The 24,230-nt window shown below is 43.5% G+C and overlaps 1 protein-coding gene across 1 annotated transcript; it reads left to right on the forward strand.

Annotated features, from left to right (window-relative positions):
- The first annotated feature begins 2,127 nt into the window (after nt 1-2,127).
- POGLUT1 (protein O-glucosyltransferase 1) lies at nt 2,128-23,375 on the forward strand. The gene is given in 12 exon segments (XM_070406250.1): nt 2,128-2,179; nt 2,182-2,274; nt 3,022-3,112; nt 4,908-5,051; nt 6,075-6,210; nt 9,499-9,620; nt 14,696-14,755; nt 16,112-16,211; nt 17,762-17,820; nt 19,092-19,259; nt 19,950-20,006; nt 20,442-23,375. Coding segments are annotated over 12 exon segments (1,239 nt in total). The 3' UTR covers nt 20,599-23,375.
- Nucleotides 23,376-24,230: the final 855 nt, after the last annotated feature.

Here is a 24,230-nt window from a genome sequence, read left to right on the forward strand (position 1 = left end):
GTTAGGATGAACTACCCCTAATCTCTCTTGTTTGGACATGTTTTCTGAAATATATATTGTTATAAGCTGTCCCCATAGGTCTGAGCAGACGATGGGCGCCTGCAGAGGCAGGATGAGAAGAACTTCTTTCCACCTGATCGGCCTGGGCACTCTCCTCCCTTGACCACTGGGGACCTCCCCTCCAACTGACCAACTCTGGCACCCACATCCTGACCCTATATTGCATACTTCTACCCTATATAAGAGAACCTAACCACCCTGTCGAGTCTGACACCAGCACTGGTCTCGGCCTGCTGTGGGAGAATGTGGTAACATTTCTTAAACTCTCACAGCATCTCTCGGCCTTGCTCCTTTTGGTGTGGACCTAACAGTCACTATGCACACTTTAGACAATGGTTAAAACTTGTAGTTTTATGGTCACTATATATACATCTAAACAGCTATACTGTCCAGTATAATGTTGCCCACTGATATTTTTCCTTGTCTGATCACTTCCTATTGCGAGGAGACCTATGCTATACTATTTGCAAGCCCTTAGGGTTTAACAGTGCTATACACTATCGTATGGGATATATATCCTATCTAATAATAGACAAACATGGTAATTGACTGTACCTTCGCTACACCTCCCATTGGCTAATCAGCATGATGTGCAAATTAACCGCCAACAAAGATGGCGGCTAATTTGCATACTGCAGGCAGGGCAGGGCAGCGCCATCCCACCTGCCCCGCTGCCATCCGGGCCTGCTGTTTGCCACCTGGGGTGGTGGGGCGGGACAGCACCATCCCGCCTGCCCTGCCGCCATCCGGGCCTGCTATCTGTGACCCAGGGCGGCCGGGCGGGGCAGCAGCAATCAGCCGGCCCCCCCGGCCGCCGGTCCGGATGTCCCGTGTGTGACCCGACCCAGGGTGGCGGGGCAGGACAGTGTGGCTCCTCTGTCACCCCAGCTTCCTCATCACAGTGCCCTTGGGGGCCTAAGCCTTTAGTCGGACATCCCCTGAGGGCTCCCTGGCTGCCAGAAGGATGTCTGACTGCAAGCTTAGGCCTGATCCCCTGGGGAGTAGGCCTAAGTCGACAGGTGGACATTCCCCAAGGGGTCTGGACTGCAAATGGGTGCAGGCCGGGCTGAGGTACCCCCCCCCCGCCCAAGTGCACAAATTTTTGTGCACTGGGCCTCTAATATATATATATTCCCCCTCCTACCTTCTACGTTTTTCTAGCTGAGCTAATAACCAAATTAACAGAAACAGATTAATAGGAGAAAATAAAATTTTAATACATGTGCATAGGGAACTCACATAAGCATGAAAATTCCAAAGATAGTGAGGCAACGTTGGACATATGTAGCGTGAGAAACTGGGGGTGGTGATGGGGGAATCTTAGATTTCAGGAGTGAGAATGGGCTATTTACCAGTAGTTGAGGAAGAGTGGAATACACACGACAGGCAAATTCTTACAAGGTAACTCAAGAAACATCGGGGCGGTAGGTACCTAGCTAATAGGGCCCTGCCTGAAGCCCTGCATTTACCACCCTTAATTCAAACTAAGCTAAGGAGAACATTAGAATCCCCTTCCTGGAGCAGGCCTTTCTATCGGAATTGCTTACGCAGACAAAGGTTCTTTCTGAGTCTCTTGTTTCTTAATAAACAGCTTAAAATCAATATCCCAAAAGGCAAACTCTTAGTCCCCTTGGAGAGCGAACCGTATAGCTTGGCTCTAAACCAGTGGTTCTCAACCTTGGCTGCACATTAGAATCACCTGGGAATCTTTTTTAAAACCTGATTTCTGGGCCTCATCCTCCGGAAATTGTTTCTTTGTTATGGGGTGGGACCACAACATTAGTAACAAAAAAACAGAATTTCCAGAGGATGAGGCGCAGAAACCAGGATTTTAAAAAGATTGCCAGGTGATTCTAAAGTGCAGCCAAGGTTGAGAACCACTGCTCTAAACCGAGGCGCAGGACCACCCGGCCTGCAGAACAGCGAGTGCGCAGAGCGCTGGGAAAAAGCCCTGGCTTCCCGGCGAGCAGTCCCGGGAAACCGCCCCGGGCTGGGACCTGGGGGCGGGGAGGCGGAGGCCACCCGCCATCTCTGTGCGGGGCGCCCCGCGCACGTGGTGCGGCTCCCATGTTCATGCGGGGCGGCGCTTCCGCGGGTGGCACCGCGGGATTCCGCAGCGGCTACGGGCGATGGAGCGGTGCGCGCGCTGCCCGCGGGGGCTGTGGCTGCTGGTGCTGCTTCTGTCCCCGGTGCAGGGCCGCCAGAAGGAGTCAGGTGGGCCCGGGCGGGCGGGCCGAGCGGAGCCGGGGCCGGCTCGGTGCAGAGGCGCTCTCCTGCCTCTTTGCTCCGCTGTGGCCGCGATGCCTGCGGAGCTGGGCGCCGGGCACAGAGGCGGCAGGATGTGCGGGTGGGGAGGGAGGGGGCCTGGGGCGGAGAGGGGGAGTCTGCCGCTGCTTCTCGTGCCCCGGGTCCCGGAGAGTAAGCGGTTCTCCGGGATTCCGAGTGACAGTGGGGAGGAGAGGGAATCCCTCTGGTCATCCACAGCAGGCATCGCCCGCGCCTGGCAGCTCTGCACCCGCTGGAACACACTGGGGGGTAAACCCCGTGCACGGGGTGTGGCTGTGGGGTCTGTGTTTTCTCAGACCATTGCCAGAAGAGAGGAAGGGAGGGTTCATGTCTGTGGCTTTTATTTGATCCTCTTTGTAGGACTCGGTTTTGTTAGTAAGCGGTGGGAATCGGTGTAACTCTCACCAGTGCAGTACTGTATATCCGTAGCCTTCTGAGCGTCAGGCATTAAGCTGGGGGAGTTTCCAGTTTCTTGGATACCTGACGGCCGAGTGCAGGAGCAGACTTGCTGGAGAGTTACAACAGGAATCCTTCCTAGGTTTCCGTTTCCACCAGTAAGGTGGGAAGCCGGGTGTCGAGAACTTTTGGCCGTCTATTGGTTCTGCCTGTCTGCCACTAGCAAGGAGGAATGTTTGGGGGTATTTTGTTAACTTTCATTCATTTCCCTTTTTGAAGGTTCAAAATGGAAAGTATTTATTGACCAAATTAACATGTCTTTGGAGAATTATGAACCATGTTCAAGTCAAAACTGCAGCTGCTACCGTGGGTGAGTTAGTTCTTTGATTTATTTGTTTTTGAGAATTTAGTTCTTGAAACAAGCAAGTCCCCAAAGATCTCTAAGAGGCCTTGGTTGCTGTGGTCAGAGAGCCAAGCATATTTGTGAAAGCAGATGGGGTTCCTGAGGTGGTTTCCTATTTCTAGGGAATAAAAATGTCCTGGGATGGGAGAGGCCCAGGTGGTCTCAGCCTTCTCCCCCCTGCTCACTCCTTGTGGGGGTCAGTATCTGTGCTTGTTTGTTTTTCCCACTGGACTGAAAGCTTCTTCAGGTCATTCACCATTGTATCCCTGGTGTGGCTCTCAGCAAGTACTCAATAAATATTGTTGAAGGAATGAATGTATTTATGAATGAATCTAATTATACCTTTCCTGTTGATTATTTTTAAAGTAGGCAAATTAGGGCTGGAGTGTGGAAGAAAGAGTACTCAGAAAGCAATAATCACTTCTAGTCTCAGAACTCCCACTCATTATCCCCATAGCCAGCCACTTAACTTCTAAGGGTCTCAGCTTCTGCATCACCTGAATATCAGAGTCCTTTAGCTACTTATTATGTTACTAGAGGCCCGGTGAACAAAAATTTGTGCACTCGGGGAGGGGGTCCCTCAGCCCGGCCTGTGCCCTCTTGCAGTCTGGGACCCCTCGGGGGATGTCCACCTGCTGGCTTAGGCCCGCTCCCCAGGGGATCGGGCCTAAGCTGGCAGTCACACATCCCTCTGGCAGCCTGGGAGCCCTCGGGGGATGTCCACTTGCCAGCGGGTAGCAGGCCTGAGCTGCAGTTGGACATCCTTAGCGCTGCTGAGGAGGCAGGAGAGGCTCCCACCACCACTGCTGTGCTGGCAGCCGTCAGCCTGGCGTGTGGCTGAGCAGAGCTCCCCCTGTGGGAGCGCACTGACCACCAAGGGGCAGCTCCTGCATTGAGCGTCTGCCCCCTGGTAGTCAGTGTGTGTCATAGTGACCAGTCATTCCCAGTCGTTCTGCTGTTAGGGTCAATTTGCATATTACCCTTTTATTATATAGTATTCCACAGCTCCTCAAAAAATTCATCTAGTGCTTATGATACTTATTAAAAGCTTACTATGTATTGAACTTTATAAAAGGGATCCAAAATAGTGTAATTTGCCCGGCCAGTGTTGCTCGGTGGTTGATCATCACCCCATGAACCAAGAGTCCCCGGTTCGATTCAAGTCAGGCTACATGCCAGGGTTGCAGGCTCAATCCCCAGTAGGGTGCCTGCAGGAGTCAGCCCATCAGTGTTTCCATCTCTCTATCTCTCTCCCTAAAAAAAAAAAAAAAAAAAAAAAAAAAAAAATTAGTAAAAAAAAAAAATGTAATTTTTTGTTATTGCTATTAGGCTGCTATGGTTTAGGGTGGGGTGGGTAGGAGCCAGACAGACCAGAACAAGGGAGTCAGACAGTGTCAGAATGCAAGGCATAAGCTATACCTTCTGTGGGATTCAGAGGAGGGGACGTCAGTGGGCTGCAGTGACTGGAGCACGCGGAGGTGGCTTGTGACGGGAAGGTGGAATATGCATCAGGCAAGGGAGGGGCAATCCAGATGGAGGATGAAGAAGAGAAATTTACTTGCTTTTTCCGTTTGGTGACTTTGATGTTGGTGATGTTTTAGATTCCCTAATGTGTTTCTAGGGGAAAGGATACTCGTTCCTGCCCTTTATTCTTTCCCTCAGCTTACTGTGTTCTTTAGTACTAACCCTAAACCCAAGGAAGCAGGCATAATGGTGCCACCACCTTGGCCTGCTTTCCGTGACGATTCCCATTCTTTCCTAGTGTCATAGAAGAGGATCTGACTCCTTTCCGAGGAGGTATCTCAAGGAAGATGATGGCGGAGGTAGTCAGGCGGAAGCTGGGAACCCACTATCAGATCATTAAGAACAGATTATACCGAGAAAATGACTGCATGTTTCCCTCAAGGTAAGAGTTATAAGGCAAATATATCTTCTGACCTTATTACATAGGGGCTTACTTGATTCTGTCCTTATGGGAAGCCCATTAAAGGGACCCCCAAGGTCAGTTCCTCCTCCCATGACAAGCTCTTCTTGCCTGGGAATTTTTCTTGCCAACTCCTATCCTCCCTTCTCCTGCATCAAAGCCTGTCTTCTCTCTTTGTGAGGCTTGGGCATGTCACTGGCTATACTGGCCTTCGCTTTGTCCCTTCTCTTCTTTCTCTGGATGTTGTAGCTGCAGGACCCAGGCTGATGAGACCTAGCAGGAGTGAGCCGTGCTGAAGGTGGAGGCAAAGCATGGATTGTCAAAGGCCAACTATTCTTCTAGATATTCGAAGTAACATGGTAGAAAGTCACGAGGAGTAGCTGGAGCTACAAATTATGCATCAGTGGGATGAGAGTGGGGGGTGAGCAGAAGGGTCAAGGACTGATGATACAACTAATGATAAACCTCCCTTTTAGGAGTCTTCTATATACTAATAAATAAAACTTCCAGCCCCGGCAAGTGTGCTCAGTTGGTTGAGCATCATCCCATGCACCAAGAGGTCACCAGTTCAAGTCCTGGTCAGGGCACATGCCAGGGTTGCAGGCTCAATCCCCAGTAGGGGGCATGCAGGAGGCTAAAAACATTTTTTTAAAGCGCACCTGGGGCCCTAGCCAGTTTGGCTCAGCGGATAGAGCATCAGCCTGCGGACCAAAGGGTCCTGGGCTCGATTCTAGTCAAGGGCACATACCTTGGTTGCATGCTCCTCCCCGCCTGGGCCCTGGTCAGGGCTCGTGCAGGAGGCAATGTGTTTCTCTCACATTGATGTTTCTCTCTCTGTCTTTCCCTCTCTCTTCCATTCTCCCTAAAAATCAATGAAAAAAAAAAAAGAATGTCATGAGAATAAACTATATTTAAAAAATAAAATAAAATAAAGTGTGCCTGGGACACTGCCTTGTCCTAGAGCAGGCACTGCTCTGGTGAATCTATGGTGTTTCTGTTTGACAGATGCAGTGGTGTGGAACACTTTATTTTGGAAGTTATCGGGCACCTTCCTGACATGGAGATGGTGATCAATGTACGAGATTATCCTCAGGTTCCTAAATGGATGGAGCCTGCCATTCCAGTCTTCTCCTTCAGCAAGGTGAGCATAGGAAGAGCCATATGAGGGGATGCAGGGTGACAGGATGATCCTCTAGGACGGGTGGGGAACCGTTTTTCTGCCAAGGGCGATTTGGATATTTATTTATTATTTTATATATATATATATGGAATATACATATTGATTTCTGAGAGTCAGGGAGAGGAAGAGAGAGAGATCAAAATATCAATGATGAGAGAGAATCATTGATTGGCTGCCTCCTGCACACCCCCCACTGGGGATCAAGACCGAAACCTGGCCATGTGCCCTGACTGGAAATTGAACCATGAACTCCTGGTTCATAGGTCGATGCTCAACCACTGAGCCACGCTGGCTGGGCCATTTGGATATCCATAGCATCATTCACAGGCCATACAAAATTCTCAACTTAAAAATTAGCCAGCAATATTTGGTCAAACATTTAATTAATTCACCCCTAATGCCTTGGCAGGGCCAGACCAAATGATTTCGAGAGCCTTATACTGCCTGTGGGCCAGATGTTCCCCACCCTGCTCTAGGATATGAGCAGGAGATGATTGTCCTATGACAGAGTCTAATGGGTCATGGTGAGGATGGGGCCTGAGATCCAGGACTGGGTCTGTGTCCCTGTTAGTTTCACAGTAGTTGAGCAATGAGACTGAGGAGATAGGGTTGAAGATCTGTAAGTAATGTGAGATTGCTTAAGTGTCTATAGAGCTAGTGATAGAGGGTAGGGAAGGAGAGGCCTGAAGAACCTAGTGGACATTGGAGTGGGGTTCAGAGATCCTTGAGAGAGAGAGAGAAAGAGAGAGAGTGGCCTGAGAAAGCTTCTGGGCTTGGAATTAGCACATTTAACCGGTTAACTGCTTGGCGTCCTAAACGGAAACCATCCCCACACACCATGATATTTTGAATTTAATTTAAAAAATCAGTTTGTAATGAATATTATAAAGATAAATATATTACTCACAATTTGGGTGTTCTTGAATATTTTCAGCTGAAATTTCACACAAAAAAATGATTTTAAAGTCGGTCAGGGCTGCCACTCAGGGAAACCATTTTTTTATAGATGTGTGTGGCGTGTGGGGAAGGTCTGCCGCTTGCATCTACAGGCGTTATGGCGTACAATGGGTTAAAAAAAAATATTTGTTGAGCTCCTATAATATGTAGATCAGCCACAGTATTTGGTAACATCTGGCTTAACAGTGAAACCGAATCTGTTAGTTAGATCACTCCACACAGTTTGTGTCCAAGCAGCACATTGAGGGGATAGGCCTGGGATTTCCAAGAGGGATTTGCGAGAGGGTGGTCTTCGGGTCTAGTTACGGAAGGATAGGATACTAGGACACATCTGTGGGCTTGTAGAGCTTGGGACAGTTAATGTCTTGCCAGAGCTCAGGTTCTTGTAAATGGTGTATCGACAGGGATGGGCCTTGGATCCCTAGAGACTGAGTTTGAATGCATTTGAGGGCAGGGGTAGGGAACTAAAAGGGAGTGGGTGGAAGATTCTATGGGGAAGAGTAGGTTTAGGAAAACCCTATGGACTTTGCGAAAAGGAACATCATCTTTGATTTGGTTTTCCCAAAGCAAAGGGACTTTTTACCCCCACCTTTTCTTTATCACAGTTTACTTTCCTTCCAGACTTGTTTATTTCCTGTATTGCAAGTGGTCTGAGGCACATTTGTGCGCATTTCCCATGACTTGGCCTCATTTCTCAAAAGTGCTTGGTCCCATTGTTTGTCATGAACGCCTTCCAGACGAACAAATAGAGGCTCCCATGTAAGTCAGTGAGGACTTTGTTATTTACCTGTTGTTTCTAAGGATAATAAAGTATGACCATCAGTATACTAACTTCCTTTTCATCTTTACCTTCCTCCTTTTTTTTTTTTAATCAGTGACTCCTACTTTCCAAAGAAGGGATTTTTTTTTTTCTTTTAAATCCTCATCCAAGGGTATTTTTTTCATTGATTTTTAGAGAGAGTGGAAGGGAGGGGGAGAAACAAAGAGAGAGAAACATGGATGTGAGAGAGACACATTGATTGGTTGCCTCTGGCACGTGCCCTTGACTGGAATCGAACCCAGGACCCTTCAGTCCGTGGTTGGACATTGTATCCAGTGAGCCAAACCGGCTAGGGCCAAAGGAGGCATTTTAGACTGTCAACTTTATAGTAATTGTGCATCTTCTATTGAGCAGCTATGGCTGCTCAAATACATTTTTAAGTATTTGAGAGAATGCAAACAGCATATTGCATGTGTGATTCCAATGGAAGAAACAGCGTTAGAGGTTTATCAGTGGCCAAATTTTTTTTCTTTTCAGAGAAGGGGCTGGGGAGAGAGAAAGAGAAACATCGATTTGTTGTTCCACTTATTTCTGCATTCATTGGTTGCTTGCATGTGCCCTGACTGGGGATTGAACCCACAACTTGACACATCCAGATAATGCTCTAACCAACAAGGATGAGTGGCCAGAGTTTTAACAGAAATAACCATAAAAAGGAAACAAATGGTTTCAAACTTTTTTCAAAAGATGTGGGGTAACACCTCTTACCCCATTCTGCCCATCAGCACTTCTAACCCTGATAGATGAGTAACCAAGACTTTATTGACCAACAAATGTGAGTTCAGCAGTGCCACAGTGTTGAGTAGCACTGACACTTACTGAGTACCCAGTATGTGTCAGATGCTGTTCTAAACTTTTTACATGTATAGCTAATTTAATATGCAAAACAAGCCTATTATATAGATAGTATTATTGATATTATTTCTCCCATTATAAAGATAAGGAAACTGGGCGAAGAAAGATTAAGTAACTTGTCTAGAGCTGAAAAGAGGTGGAGTCAGCATTCAGATTCAGATGATCTGTCTCAAAAGCCCACATTCTAAACCACTGCACTGTATTTCCTAATTCTTGCTCCAAAAGACCCATCTAGGAAATAACCAAGAACTGGTGAGTCAGTATACACTCCAAGTGTAATAGCAGCTAAAAGATGAGAGAGCTATGTAATCATTCAGAATTGTGTATATTATTTCCTTAAACTAAAAACCCTGACAGTGGAAGTCCTCTAGAAAAACGGAACTTTGGAGAACTGGGAAAGTTGGCCTTCAGTGCAATTTCAAATGACCACATTCATGGTCATTTTTGTCCTTTAACGACTGCAGTCTAGATTTCTCAGACTAGGGCAGCTTTATCTTTGACAATGTGGCGCTAGGGCTTGCAAGGCCTTTGTCCAGATGCTGTGGCATGAATGCAGTTGGCTGCTTTTCCCTCTGTTGTGCAACTGATTTAGAATGACCTTTCTGTTTCTATTGAAGACATCAGAGTACCATGATATCATGTATCCTGCTTGGACCTTTTGGGAAGGGGGACCCGCTGTTTGGCCAATTTATCCTACGGGTCTTGGACGGTGGGACCTCTTCAGAGAAGATCTGGTAAGGTAGGTCCTTTAGGGAGGTTATGTTTTTCCCTCTTTATGGGTCTTCTTGAAATAAACAGTAGCGTATAAACAATTACCTTAAAATGACTAACTCTTAAGTTAAAAATAAAAGACAAAAAACTGTTTATAGCAAAAACAATTTTACCTGTGTATAAGTTATCTATGTATCCACAGAAAAAAAACAGAAGAACCTGCTCTAAACTATCAGCAGTGCCTCTGTGGAAGATTGTAGAAGCCTTTTCTTCTTTAAACATTTCTATGCTTTTAAGATTCTCTAACAGTAAATTACTTTTATAATGAGGGGAAAAAATGAACGAGCATGTTGTGAGGGAGGATAGAACATTACTTGGAGGAACATAAATGCACTTTATAATTTAGAGCTAAGTCTGTTAGGTGAGGATGGAGTGGGCATCAATGTCCCATAGGAATCTCAAAGATAAGCTTCCTTCAGATCCTCTCTATATATGATTGAGATATGCCTTAGCCTGTTAGTTCCATCCCATCTTGCCTTCATTTCAGAATTAATTTTTTAAAATATATTTTTACTGATTTCAAAGAAAGGAGAGGGAGAGAGATAGAAACATCAGTGATGAGAGAGAATCATCAATCAACTGCCTACTGCACACCTCCTATGGGGGATCGAACCCACAACCTGGGCATGTGCTGTGACCTAGAATCGAACTGTGACCTCTTGATTCATAGGTCGACGCTCAACCACTGAGCCACACCAGCTGGGCTTATTATGTCTTTTGATGGACATTTAAGCCATATATATATAATATATGCATAATTTTTAATAGTTTTTTAAAATCCTTACTTGAGGATTTTTTTCCATTGATTTTTAAAGAGAGTGGGAGAAACAGAGAGAAACATCAATATGAGAGAGACACATCAATTGATTGCTTCCCGCACGTGCCCCAACCAGGGCTGGGGATCGAGCCTGCAACCAAGGTACATGCCCTTGACCAGAATCAAACTCAGGACCCTTCAGTCCACGGGCCAACGCTTTACCCACTGAGCAAAACCTGTTAGGGCACATAATTTGGTTTTTATGGGCTATTTCAGAGTATGACCCTTTGCCCTTTAATATTTTAGTTGCATATTTCCTAAAAGCAAGAGTGTTCTCTTTTATGACCACACTGTAATTACCAAATTCAGGAAACAGTATTGTTACAACACTTTATAGTCTCAGTAATGCCCTGTATAGTGCTTTTCCTCTTCAGTACAGGATACAGGCCAAGATCATGTATTGCATGCAGTTGATATGTCTCTCCAGTCTCCTTTGATCTGGAACAGCTTTTTAGTTTGTTTTTCTCTTTCATGACATTGACATTTTGAAGAATGCAGAACATTCTTCAATTTGGTTTTGTCTGTTTCCTCATGATCAGATTCAGTTTATGCATTGCTGGTCCGAATACTGTATTTACTTACCACATAAGTCATTTTTCATCCATCCACCCCTCATTAGTGATGTTGATTTGGATCACCTTGTCAAGGTGTTATCCGTGTCCTTCATTGTATAGTTACTATTTCTCCCCTTGTACGTTAATAAGCAATTTATAGCGAGACAGAATATGTCTTAAAATATAATCTTAGATGAATTTTTTCTTTTGATAACTTCCCCTTATATTCTTCAACTGAATTTATTTATGACTAGAGGCTCAGCACACAAAATTTGTGTGCAGGGACGGTCCCTAGGTCTGGCCTGCGATCAGGGCCGTCTTCCTCCGCTGCCACCCACCCAGTTCCCAGTTTGCCATCAGGCGATCGGAGCCTGATGGCTGGGAGAAGGGAACAAGAGGTCAGCTGTTCCCGCCCACTCGCCGGCCCTGCCCCCACCACGGGTTGCCCTCTATGTGTGGGGCAACTGGTGGGATGGGGTCCGAGGCCTGGTGCCACCCGCATCCCCCGCCACCCATCCCTGGTTCCCCGTTCGCCATCAGGCGATCGGAGCCTGCTGGCCAGGGAAAGGGACCAAGAGGTGGTCAGTGCACCTCATAGTGACTGGTCGAGCAGTTGTCTGCTGTTAGGGTCCATCTGCATATTACCCTTTTATAATATAGGATAGAGGCCCAGTTCACAGGTGGGGGCCAGCCAGCCTGCCCAATGGGGGCCCCAGGTCGGGGTAGGGGTCCCCATTGCGGGGCAGGGCCAGCCAAGGAGAGGGGCCATGGGCGGTTTGCAGGCCAGCCATGCCCCTAATTGGGGTGGGGGTTCCCGCTGGGGGGTGGGGCTGGCCAAGGCGAGGGGCTGCAGTCGTTCTGGTCTCTGGTCATTCTGGTCGTTCTGCCATTTGGGTCACTGGGCTTTTTTTTTTTTAAAATATATTTTATTGACTTTTTATAGAGAGAAAGGGAGAGGGATAGAGAGTTAGAAACATCGATGAGAGAGAAACATCAATCAGTTGCCTCTTGCACACTCCCTACTGGGTATGTGCCTGCAACCAAGGTACATGCCCTTGGCCAGAATTGAACCTGGGACCCTTGAGTCCGCAGGCTGGCGCTCTATCCACTGAGCCAAACCAGTTAGGGCTGGGCTTTTATTATATAGGATTATAGAATTGCCATTTTATTTCTTAGATCCTTCCATTTAGAATCTCTAGCTATGTGATTTTATTTTTTACCTTGAAACTTAAATAGTCTGCTTGTTTATCCAACTGCATTGGCCTGCCATTTTTCTATTTTTATAATTTTGGGGGAGTTTGTCCCTATTGACTTATTTTTCACTCTGTAGGAGAATTCATTGTCCCTGTAGATTTAAAGATTTCACTCTCTACTGTCAGAGGTGGGGGGAGAGGGTAATCAAAGGGGGCTGGGACACCCCAGACTGTGGTGGCCACTGTTAGCACTTGCCTGGAAAAGAAGTTCTAAGATAGGTCTTTTGAGAAGTTGGTAGGTGGGTAGGAAGAATGAGGGGGAGGGGAAATAGAGATGATGCATCGTTCAAGCCTGTGTATATTAAACACAGATTTCCCAGGCACCAAGGAAATGTATACTAAAAATTTGAGTATAAATTAATAGTTTTTTGTCGGATAGTTTGGCAAAATATATCAAAATTTAAAGTGTATATATCCTTTGACCCTGCCATTTCAATTCTAGAATTTATCCTGATGGGTTCATTTGACAAGTGTGCAAAGATGTATGTATGAGGATACTCACTACAGTGTTGTTTCTTAAAGCAAAAAGTTGGAAACTACCTAAAAGTCCACCCATAAGAAACAAATGATGACATACTGTGCGTGAGTGAAAATAAAATTAGTATAGGGCTTAAGGACAAGGACTCTGGGTTCAACTCCTGGCTCTTCTTAGCTATGGGACTTGTGGGCAAATTACTTAACCTCGTAAGAGCCTCAACTGTAAAGTAAGAAAAATGAAACCCACCTCATAAGGTTGTGAGCATAAGTTAATAAATGTATAAATCACTTAGGACAGTGTCCGGAACATAGTAAGTGCTATATAGGTGTTGGCTGTTATTATCTATAATATATGTCCTTATAAGAATGTTACCCGACATCATGTATGGTATGATCTGTTATATAGAACAAGGTTTCTCAATCTTGGGACTATTGACATTTTGGGCCAGATCATTCTTTGTTGTAGGGTGCTGTCCTGTGCAATATAGGATGTTTAGCAACATCCTTTGGCTTTGCCCACTAGTGGCTAGTAGCAATCCCCCAGTAGTAACAATCAAAAATGTCTATAGATATGGCCAATGTCCCCTGAGGGAGAGGGTCAAATTGCCCTCTAGTTAGATTCCTGATAGGAGAGATGATTGGAAGGAAATTTTTCATTGAAACATTAAATTGTTAAAAGTGTTTATCTGTGAGTAGGGGAATTTGACGATGCTTTCTCTGCTTTTATTTGATGATTTTCCATTAGAATTTTATATAATGAGCACATATCATTTTTCCGCTGAAAAATCCACAAAACAAAAAACCAAGTGCTGTAGTGTTTGTATTTTGGTGGAATGGAATATGGGGCAGAGAATGAGAAAGTGCTGGTTTTGGGCTGGAGAACTGGGAAAAGGTGAACCAACAGGAAAGGGCTGGAGTTATGCCAGGAAACATGGAGCGGTGCTCTCAGCAGAGAGAAATGAGTAATGTAACACTATGTCTGAAAAGTATCTCTACCTAAAAAGTTTGTAAGCTAAGTCTCATTTCACCAATATAGACCAGCAAGCCCTCTTTAACTCCAGTTGAGCCCTCTCCTCCATTTTCAGAGGAAGACATTGAAAAACTTCTGTGCAGGGTTCCTACGAAGAAAGTTAAGAATGCTATGTCTGTGAGCTAGTAGGTTCAGCAAGAAGAGCTGGTCGGGGTAATGTGTGTTCTGAGAACTGAGTTTCAGGGACTTCGTGTTTGTGGAGCACTTAGTTTAGTTTCGAGAATGCCAGGGTGCTTTGCAAAATCAGACGAAATCTAACGACATCTCCTATGTCTCCAAAACATGATTTGTTTTCTTGCCCTTAATTCAATTTCTGATATTTTCTGTAGTCCTATCTGTATGTTAATTTATCGACAGCACTCTACTTAAAGTAGGGAAGAAATCCTCTGAATTAAATAGCCCTAAACATGTCATTCAGTGTTTGGGAACTTTTCTTTCAACTTAGTAATGGAGCAGTAGATTTGTAGATATTACGAGCTAACACCTTCAGAGGAATGAAGTAATACCAAAAAAGGAACGGCATGCCATTTAGAGATTTTTCTTTTTCTTCTTCTTTTTTTAAATATGTTTCTTTATTGATTTCAGAGAGGAAGGAAGAGGGAGAGAGAGATAGAAACATCAACGATGAGAGAGAACCATCGATTGGCTGCCTCCCGCACGCCCCCCACTGGGGACCGAGCCCGCAACCCAGGCATGTGCCCTTGGCCAGAATCGAACCCGGGACCCTTCAGTCCGCAGGCCGACGCTCTATCCACTGAGCCAAACTGGCCAAGGCGAGATTTTTCTTTTGAATAGCCTGGCTCAGACTTAATTTAAAAATGTAAAGCTCTGAACTTATCCTCAGAAATGGTTAGAACACATCCTTATAAAGTTAAGAAGAAAACACAGAATCTAATCAAAATCTATTTTCAGGTCAGCAGCACAGTGGCCATGGAAAAAGAAAAACTCCACAGCATATTTCCGAGGATCAAGGTGATTATATTTTTGGACATTTTACAAAGATATTCTTACAGTTAATGTGTAAAATGTAAGTAATTTTGAGGATGTAGCAAACTCTGTCTCACAAAGAAGACTAAGACATAAACATAGAATCGCAGAATTTTAGACTAGGTAAGAACTCAAATTATTTGCCCAAAGCACTCTTAATTGAACTGAAATTCGAAGTTCACCCAGTAATTCAACAGATATTTGCAGAGTGCCACGGGTGATGGGCGTTGAGTATATAACGTTGAACAGAAAGATGAGCTGTCTTCTTGCCTGAGCGATGACAGTTTCCTAGGAGTAGCTATGATCAGTCACTCTGCCGGTTAATACCATCAGTGGACCTCCTGACTGCTTTTTTCATCAAACCACGTGGCTGCCAAATAGTGGTTGAGAGCACAGACCGAAACTGTAAAAACGGAGAGGAAGAGGGAAAGGGAAAGGTTGGGGAAGGACCCCTTCCGTGTCCAGCTCCATATCGCCAGTGTCAAGGTCAGCATCTGCTACGTAGACACATAATGAGTGTGTGTTGAACAGATGAATACAGAAGAGACTGTGAAGAGAGGGTTTTGTCATTTTCTCAGTGAGTCCTCATCAGAGACCCCATCTTCTATTTACTGTGAGCAGTGGACTTCAAGTGCAGATGAGCTTCAGCCACTGCTTACTGTTCCTTATCAACTTCTCTGATGCTCAAGTCTTGAGATCACAGATTCTTAACGTGGGATCCATGTGTGGACTTCAAAGGTTTTAGAACTTTCTTGAAATTACAGGGGGATATGTGCATTTTTTCTAGAGAGGGGAGTCCCTAGTTCTTATCACATTCTCAGGAGGTCCATGACACCCCCCCCCCCCCCCCAATGTCAAGACCACTTAGCAAGGACTTTTTCTCCATATAATCTTAGGGTTTTAAGCCTTTTTGTTTTCTTTTTCATTTAAATACTATATAGACTTTACAGAGCACACACAATGAAGGTCATGCAGCTATTTTGGTGAGTGGTGATTACATAGTCACACAGCTATGGGTACTATTGATTATAGAGGCTACATGAACCCTCCTAAAAGGGAAATCATTCCCTGGGATATGGCTGTAGTGACCAGAACATCATAACCTTAAAAACTAGGTGCAAGCAAAGAAGGACCAAATTCTCATCCCTGAAGGGTAAAGTGAGGACAGCCCAGGAGCACCTAGAGGCTGCAGTATCCAATATCCCCCTCCTCTGCTATTAAAGTGACCAGTGAGTTGTCCACCTGAGTTGCATTGGGTCCAATGACTGCTTACCTTCCAGAGATTGGGAACAGTATTATGGTGTAGAACACATAGTTTTATGTCATGTGTTTCTTTTATAGGACAAGTCCAGAACGAGATCCTCTCATTCTTCTATCTCGGAAAAATCCAAAACTTGTTGATGCAGAGTACACCAAAAACCAGGCCTGGAAGTCTATGAAAGTAATCACCAATCATCTGAATAGAAACTAAAGCAGCGAACATTCTCACTCAAAGAACATTGCCACCTGGGTAGAATTTCAGATTAGGTTTCCTGTCCGTTATGGGAAGAATGTAGAGGAAGTTCCATGAACTAGTATTAGCACACATGTAAATTACTCTTTTTCAAACTCACATTGCTTTCCTGGCCCATGTTCTGAGTAGTATTTTATGCTTTTTTGAAGGTTTAAACCAGAGGTCACAAACTTTTTATGTAAAGGGCCAGATGGTAAATTTTTTAGGCTTTGTGGATCATGAGCACGAGAGCAGCCATAAACAACGTGTGAATGTATGAGCGTGGCTGTGTGCTGATAAAGCTTTACGGCACTGCAATTTGAATTTTATGTAATTTTCATGTGTCAAAATATTCTCCTTTGGATTTTTTGCAATCATTTGAAAGGTAAAAATATTCTTAGTTTATGGGTTATATACAAAAAACAATAAACTGGATTTGGCTTATGGACTGTAGTCTGCCAACCCCTGTTTTAAAGCAGTGGTTTTTAACCCTGACTATAGAGTCCAGCCAGAGAGCTTAAAAATGATTCAAATAAATGAGAATCTCATCTTGATTTGTTTAAAACTCTCCAACTATTCTAAGGTGAAGCCAGCAATGATTGGCTTTGGTTTGGAGCCCATCTCTGTCCTATTAATTCTATGACTTCTTGCCTTATTCAAAGGACTTTAAGCCTGAAATGCACTCATCTGAAACTTCCACATGATATGACAAAAAATTTTAAACTTCTTGTGTGAAAAACGAAGTATATCCTTAAGATGGATATATTTATTATAGGATAAAACTAGGTGCAAGCAAAGAAGGACCAAATGGGTGCAAATGAAGTTTAAGAAGCTTTGTGGAAAAATAAAAAATACGAAAAAAAAATGTATCCATCCAGCAGAGCAGCTACTGTAGGAGGCTGCAGAAGCAAACAGGCCTTGTTCCCCTCATCAACTAGTTTGCCATCTGCTCGGGTGGCTGGAACATGCGTAGATGGGGGTCTCAGCTGCAGAGGCCCCAGGGGCCCCAGGAGTGAGCACTAAAGGTCCAGTCATTGTTCTCGAGGGGGATAGGTGCCCAGTTTATCACATCTTCTTTCTCTTTATAAGAAAAGCTGAAAATCTGGATATTTGTAAGGACTATCCTACTACCTATAAGTGTTAGCAGTGGTTTGAATATTTGCTTCAAAACTTTGCATGGCCAACAGAATTTGTGGGTGGTTTACACCTCTAAGCCCAACAACTACCACTTGTGACCTCCTGCGTGTCGAGATTACATAGAGTGAAATATTGCTGTAGGCCATGACCTCTACAATTTAGGACATGTGACCCTGAGCAAATCTAGCTTCTCAAAGCTTCGGCTTCTTCATCTATCAAATGGGGTAATAATGCTTCCAGAGTATGTTTATTATGAGACTGAAATGAGATCATGTTCTTGAAATGTTTACCTTGCTGGCTGCACAGTGGTCTTCAATAAATGCTGCCATTACTAATATTAATGACTTCCTTTTCGCTTAAAGGATACCTTGGGAAAGCCAGCTGCTAAGGATGTCCATCTTGTGGATCACTGCAAATACAAGTAAGACTTCCCAAACTCCTGACTCTCGGTTTCCCTTTTGCTTTTGGAAGAGCTGCACTTTGGTGAGAATTTCAATGCCAGGGCACAGCTGGGATTTATGAAAGTTGCAGTAATTCATTTAACTCTTATTTACTGAGAACATGCTGTGCACAAGGCTCTGGCCTAAGTTCTGTGGGAAACTGTGTAGATAATGAAATATGGTCCCTGCTTCCATAGAGCCTGTGTGCTAATCAGGGTGATGGGGTTCTCTCTCTCCACACCCCACCCAGTCAACAGCTGAAGTTAGATGACGTATTTATCAGGTTAATAACACAGTTTAAGGGTCAACATGAATAAAGCATATATAACTAAAATATTTAAATGCCAGGACTAGGAATTAGAAGAACAAGTAAAACCAGATCAGGAACGGGGTGCTGGGGGGATTCAGAGAGATGAATGCTGATTACAGCGCACAGTGGGAACTATAGGGAGGAGCAACGCTGGTTGGAGACAGGGGTGCATGCATGAGACATGTTGAAAAGAAAATGTTTTTTCTAAGGTAAGTTTTTTTAAAAAAATACATTTTTATTAATTTCAGAGAGGAAGGAAGACGGGGAGAGGGATAGAAACATCCATGATGAGAGAGAATCATGGATCAGCTGCCTCCTGCAAGTCCCCCACTGGGGATCGTGCCCACAACCTGGACATGTGCCCTTGACCGGAATCGAACCTGGAACCTTTCAGTTTGCAGGCCGACGCTCTATCCACTGAGCCAAACCAGCTAGGGCTAAGATAGATTTTTTTACAGGAGGTATTTCTTTGAAGGTTGATTAGGCATACCTGGTTGTCCTCTCCAGACTTCAGAAGAAGAGGGAACTGCGTATGCTTTTGACCAGATAGGATACCCTATGGGGGAAACAAGGCTAGGAGTGGGCATGATGAGTTAGAGATATGAGGCCTAGCTAGCTTATAGGAAAGTATGAGGTATCATTTCCATCTGAGCCTTTGTATCCTTTCTACTCAGCCCCCAGCTCCTGGCCCTATCTAGCTTTGCCTGGAAAAAGTATCCCCCTTCCCTTTCATCCTGACATTTATAAGAACAACCTGTAGCCCCTGGAAAAGCAAGGAGTTTATGGAAACTCTATAGGGACATGCTGATGTGTCCTTGAAAAATCAAAATGGAAGAAGAAGGAAGAGGGGTCATAGAAGGGGAGAAGGGATTAAGAAAATAAAAAATTTCTTTGTGGCAGCAAGTATGTAGTACCAAGTGTATTCTGCTCTTTCTTTCTCAGGTATCTGTTTAATTTTCGAGGTGTAGCTGCAAGTTTCCGGTTCAAGCACCTCTTCCTGTGTGGTTCACTGGTTTTCCACGTTGGTGATGAGTGGCTGGAATTCTTCTATCCACAGCTGAAGCCGTGGGTTCACTATATCCCAGTCAAAACAGATCTCTCCAATGTCCAGTAAGCTACTCTCTCCCAAGCAGAGATTCCAGTCCCTCCCGTAATCTGCCTCTAAGTCCCCAGCCACTTAAGGCATTTACTCCTGATGACTTTTTCCATTAAGAGCTTTTTCTTTCTTATTCGGTTCACATAGATATTATTGAACTTTGATCTAACTAGGCTATCAGTGGGATTTCATTTGAAAAAGTGCTCTAGTGCTGGTTCCAAATGTAACATTCAGACAGTACGCAGTGAAAAAACTCTAATCTCTCAAAGACTGGAGATAGGGATGTTGGATATGATTATATTGTCTAAGAAACTTTCTGATACAGCATGAGAATTGCCCCCAATGAAGCTAAGAAAAATTTACTCTCATGATGGGAGGAGCTAGAAAGAGGGAAGGAGAGGGGTCCAAAACATAACGGGCCAGAGCAGGAGACAGGAGGAAAGTGTCTTCTTCACTATGGATTTTTGATGTGTGTTATTGAACGTTTCTCTATTTCCTCAAATATGACCCAAAACTAGAACACATTGCCTTTAGTGTGTGGGGGGACTTTTGTTGTTACTTTTCCTGTGGGGACCCTGAATCTTCCTTTAAAAAAAAATCTACCATCCACATACCTAGAGATGAACTGTAATCTATGGTATTTCTGATTTAGTGCTAATAAGCTTGTTCTACATTTCAGAGTCTAATAATCCTTTCCATTTTAGGGAACTGTTGCATTTTGTAAAAGCAAATGATGACATAGCTCAAGAAATCGCTGAAAGGTAAGTTCTGTTCATTTTTCCTTTTCCACTTTATCATGCCTATTTTGCCCTAGCAAAGTTATATTAATAGTGTTACCATGGTGATAACTGGACTGGATCTTTATTATGCAGAGATAATCCAAATTAAAGCGACTCTGGGGAGAAAAGCACATATTCACAAATGTCCCAAGCCCATATTTTATAGAAGTAGACTGAAATTATTGAGATAACTGAGTACTCGATGTTTATATGTTTGTTTTTAAGAAAAAAATTTAAGTTCTATTGCTAAGTGCACATGTGTGGATATGATGGCTAGAGGGTTGGTTCTGAGGATCAAAAGAGTTAAATCATATACAGTACTCTGAACAGTGCTTGGCACAGGTAAGCACTCAATTATAAGCTATTAGTACTATTAAATGCTGTGCTTTAAAAGTTCTTGTTAATTTTTGTCTCTAGAGGAAGCCATTTTATTATGAACCACTTGAGGATGGATGACATCACCTGTTACTGGGAGAACCTGTTGACTGAATACTCTAAATTCCTGTCCTATAATGTAACAAGAAGAAAAGGCTATGATCAGATTATTCCCAAAATTTTGAAAACTGAACTCTAATAGCCATCATCGGATCAAGTCCTCTCTAGGGCAGCAGATCTGAGATATCCTGTGGCGGGAAGCTTACCATGAATGTAGCACCTATACCTTGAATACTGTTACCAAGACAAATATCTGGTTTTCCTTGTCACGCTTCACCCAGAGCAAGTCTCAAGAAAGATCCAAAATGTGTATAACACAGATATGAAGCAGCTCAACGCTTTGGCTGAACAAGGACCAGAAATCATGATATGTGGGTTTTGTACCCGATTCTACCTTTCATTTTCTTAGGACCAATCACAGCTTGTGCCTCAGGTCATCCACATATATATGTACATCACTGTGAACCTGACTGTGTCCATAGGATGATGTTCTTTGTGCCACAGTTTGGAGCAGAAACTCAATCATTTGGAACTAGTACAACTCATCGCCGCAATTCTGCTGTTACTCTAGGCTTGAACTTTGATGCTATATTTTAATGTAGGAAGCTCAGTCTATAGGGTTTGTGAAAAGCACTTGGGGATTATTTTTTGAAAGGTCTAAGGAAGCAGTAGTTGTGCCATGCACTGACACAGGAGTCCCCTTCTGTAAAAGCATTAACTCTTTGGTACTCAGGAGGTTTCTATAATGCCATATAGAAAGGGACCAGTTGCATGAGTAATTGCAATTGGATCTCAAGTTCCTTTTGTGCCTTCATACCCTTCTTTTTATGGTCTCTAAAAAAAATACATAAACCTCTTAATCAAGTTAGGAAGGAGTCCTCACTCTTTGAAGGAACTGTGCATAGGACAGCAACTCTTCACTCTTTGCCCATCCCTAATATTTTTCCTCCTTCAATTGGCAGCAGTCCACACTCTCACTGTCTTGCAGGATCTGCTTTTCCCCTTTTTTACTATTAAATACTAGTTTAATCTCTCAGGATGTTCTTGCTAACAGTCAAAAATGAAGAAAAATTGTTAGATTGAAACTCTTATAGTCTGATGACTTAGAACCATCCTTGTCCCTTAAGCCCAACCTTTCTATAGAGAAATCAGTTCTTTCCCTCTGACTCCTAAGAACAGATTGGTATAAATTGGTTTCAAAATTAGTAAATGTGAGATTCAGTCATATAAAATCAGGATTTTATTCTCTTTGTGAGAAATGGCCTTTTAAACTTCCTTCCACAAAAATTTAAGCATAAAGACCTTCTTAGAGGAGTTAAATATCACTGGTAAGACCATTGCGTGGAATAAGCCAGACATTTAAAGTTGAACTTTTTTAGCGTGAAAAATTAATGGGGATTGTGTCCTTAGGGGCTATAAGTGTAGCGATAAGAGCTCCAGATTTATGAGTTATATATATTATGGTTTTGCCTTGTCCGTATGAGGTCCTAATAGCTGTCATTATTTCGTATTTTACTTTTTCTCTCACTAAACTAGGAACAAAATTTTCTGTCCTTTGGATTAGGAGCTGAAAGTACATTTTTCTGGGAGTGTTTCCCTTTTGCTCCAAGTTCTAGCTCAAGCATCACTTTTTCTCTGAAGCCTTTCTTTCATTCCCCTAGGCAGTTGGAGGCAATATTTTGCTCATGCCTGTATTATATGACATCACATTGTTCTATAGTTATTTGACTGCTGTTCTGCGAGCTTCTTGATGGGTGGGAATCACGTTTTACTCATCTTGATGTCTCCATTATCCAGTACAGTGAGTGCCTCACACAGAGTAGACCCTGAAGTATTTTTGGAATGGTGACTCAGTGAATGGGTGTCTGGATAGAGACAGTTGGCTTAACTAGATCCTATTTACAGATTGCCTGGCCATTGGCTCCAAAGGGGGACTGTGTGAGACTAACAGTTGGAACAATGCAAATTACCATCTGCCCTTTGCAAAGTCAATAAGGGCATCTTTGTATTTAAATACAGCAAATGTTACTTGGTTTTTATACTTACCTGTTTACCTCAGTGTAGATGGTATGAGGATGGTGTGTAATAATATGTAAAATGTATGTTTTTGAAAATAATTTTTATCCCTATAACTTCTGATGGTTGTTTGTTATTGTTAATACTAGCTGGGTCCCAAACTTACCCCTTCCTCCTCAGTGAGCTAAAGGCCACTCTTTTTTTTTTTTTTCAAGGAAAAAGTATAATTTAGTTTATTTGAATGAAGTGGGATACTTGGATAAAACAGGTAATGCTTTTCCTTTCTTTATTTGGCAAGTATGATTTGTGTGATATTGTCAGTGGCCCACCTATTCCACTGTTAGGTCAAGCTCTCCTAGTTGCTGAGAACAGAAACAGCCTCCAGCTAGATTAAGCAAAAAAAACGTACTAAAAGGATATGAAGGTATCTTAAAGAATCTAAACAAGGTTCATAGCAGTTGGAAGGGTAGAGAACAAGCAACTCCAGGAATCTCAGCAAGAGTTCTGGACTATCTCTAGAGTGCTACTGTGTATAGTTCCAGAATCTGCCAGGCTCTCTCTCAGCCTAATATTCCCGAGAGAAAAAACAATGGGTTCCTTTTGGGTCAGCTCCAAAGAGGATATCCCTGTCCTTCACCCCTACACTGATAATGAATAAGAACACATATACATACAAACCCATCTTCCCATGCATCTAAACATGCCTTCACTTTAGATAAGTCTATTGCATCCAGAGATAAAGTGTGAGTGAGACAGAGGGGTACAATTATAATTACTCATGTAATATTTATCAAATACTTTTTGAGCATCTACTGTGCACAAACAGTGGGAGATAAGCAAATGTTTACAATAGGCTCCCTATCACGAAGAAGCTCTGTCGTTAAGATGTTAACAATACTAGAGGCATCCTAAAGAAAGTGATTAAAATGACATGAGGTCAATTGTTTATAAGGCCAATTATTCATAAAGACAATGGATTTGGAGTTTAGAGGAAGAAGGAATCTTCGTCTGGTGCAGAAGGGAAATTTCATGGAGGTAAAAATTGAGTTATGCTCTGAGGGATGAGTTAAATGAAGTGGTTCTTGGGAGTTCTTAAAATTCATTCTACCTATGGAAACAGTTTATGTCACATGTAATACAACAGACTAATGTGACACGGGCAGTACCTAGTGAACCTGGCAGGGAACAGAAACCTTTTGACCCCTGGAAGAAAGTTCATGATGGGGGAAGATGCTATTGAGTTGTATGAGCAGAACTCAGCAATGAGGACTGGGGAGGAGAATGGTGGTTCCAGGCACAATGTGACTGTACTGAAATCCTTCCTGGTTTCTTTATTCTGGTGGCAAATGCACATCCTGGGGAGGAGAGAGCTGTATGTTAAACAGAGTGGCCCACCTACAACTCATAACACTTTTTGGTTTATCATTGCTCTGAGACTTTTTGGTTTATCATTGTGGTCTTCAGAAAGCAGACCACAGAGTAAGGAGAGTATTTGCCTGGTGATAAAAGAGTGTAAAACCCAGGGGCTTGCAGAAACAGGAGTGTGGAAGCGTGACAGATACTTAGGAGCTGAGATGAAATAACTAAGCAGTGGGGCCAAGGTTCTAGGAACTTCTTGAGGTACTGGCCGGCAAAGGGAACCTTACAAATGAAATTCTGTTACCCAAAGGAAAAGGCAGCTATGGAGTTAGTGAAATTTGCTGGTTAATATGACTTCCTTTGTACTCACAAGGTAGGGAGTCCTGGGAACATGTG

The sequence above is a fragment of the Myotis yumanensis genome, unplaced genomic scaffold (genome assembly GCF_028538775.1).
Source record: "Myotis yumanensis isolate MYYU_CA2020_CCGP unplaced genomic scaffold, mMyoYum1.0.hap1 SCAF_2, whole genome shotgun sequence".
Lineage (NCBI taxonomy): Eukaryota > Metazoa > Chordata > Mammalia > Chiroptera > Vespertilionidae > Myotis > Myotis yumanensis.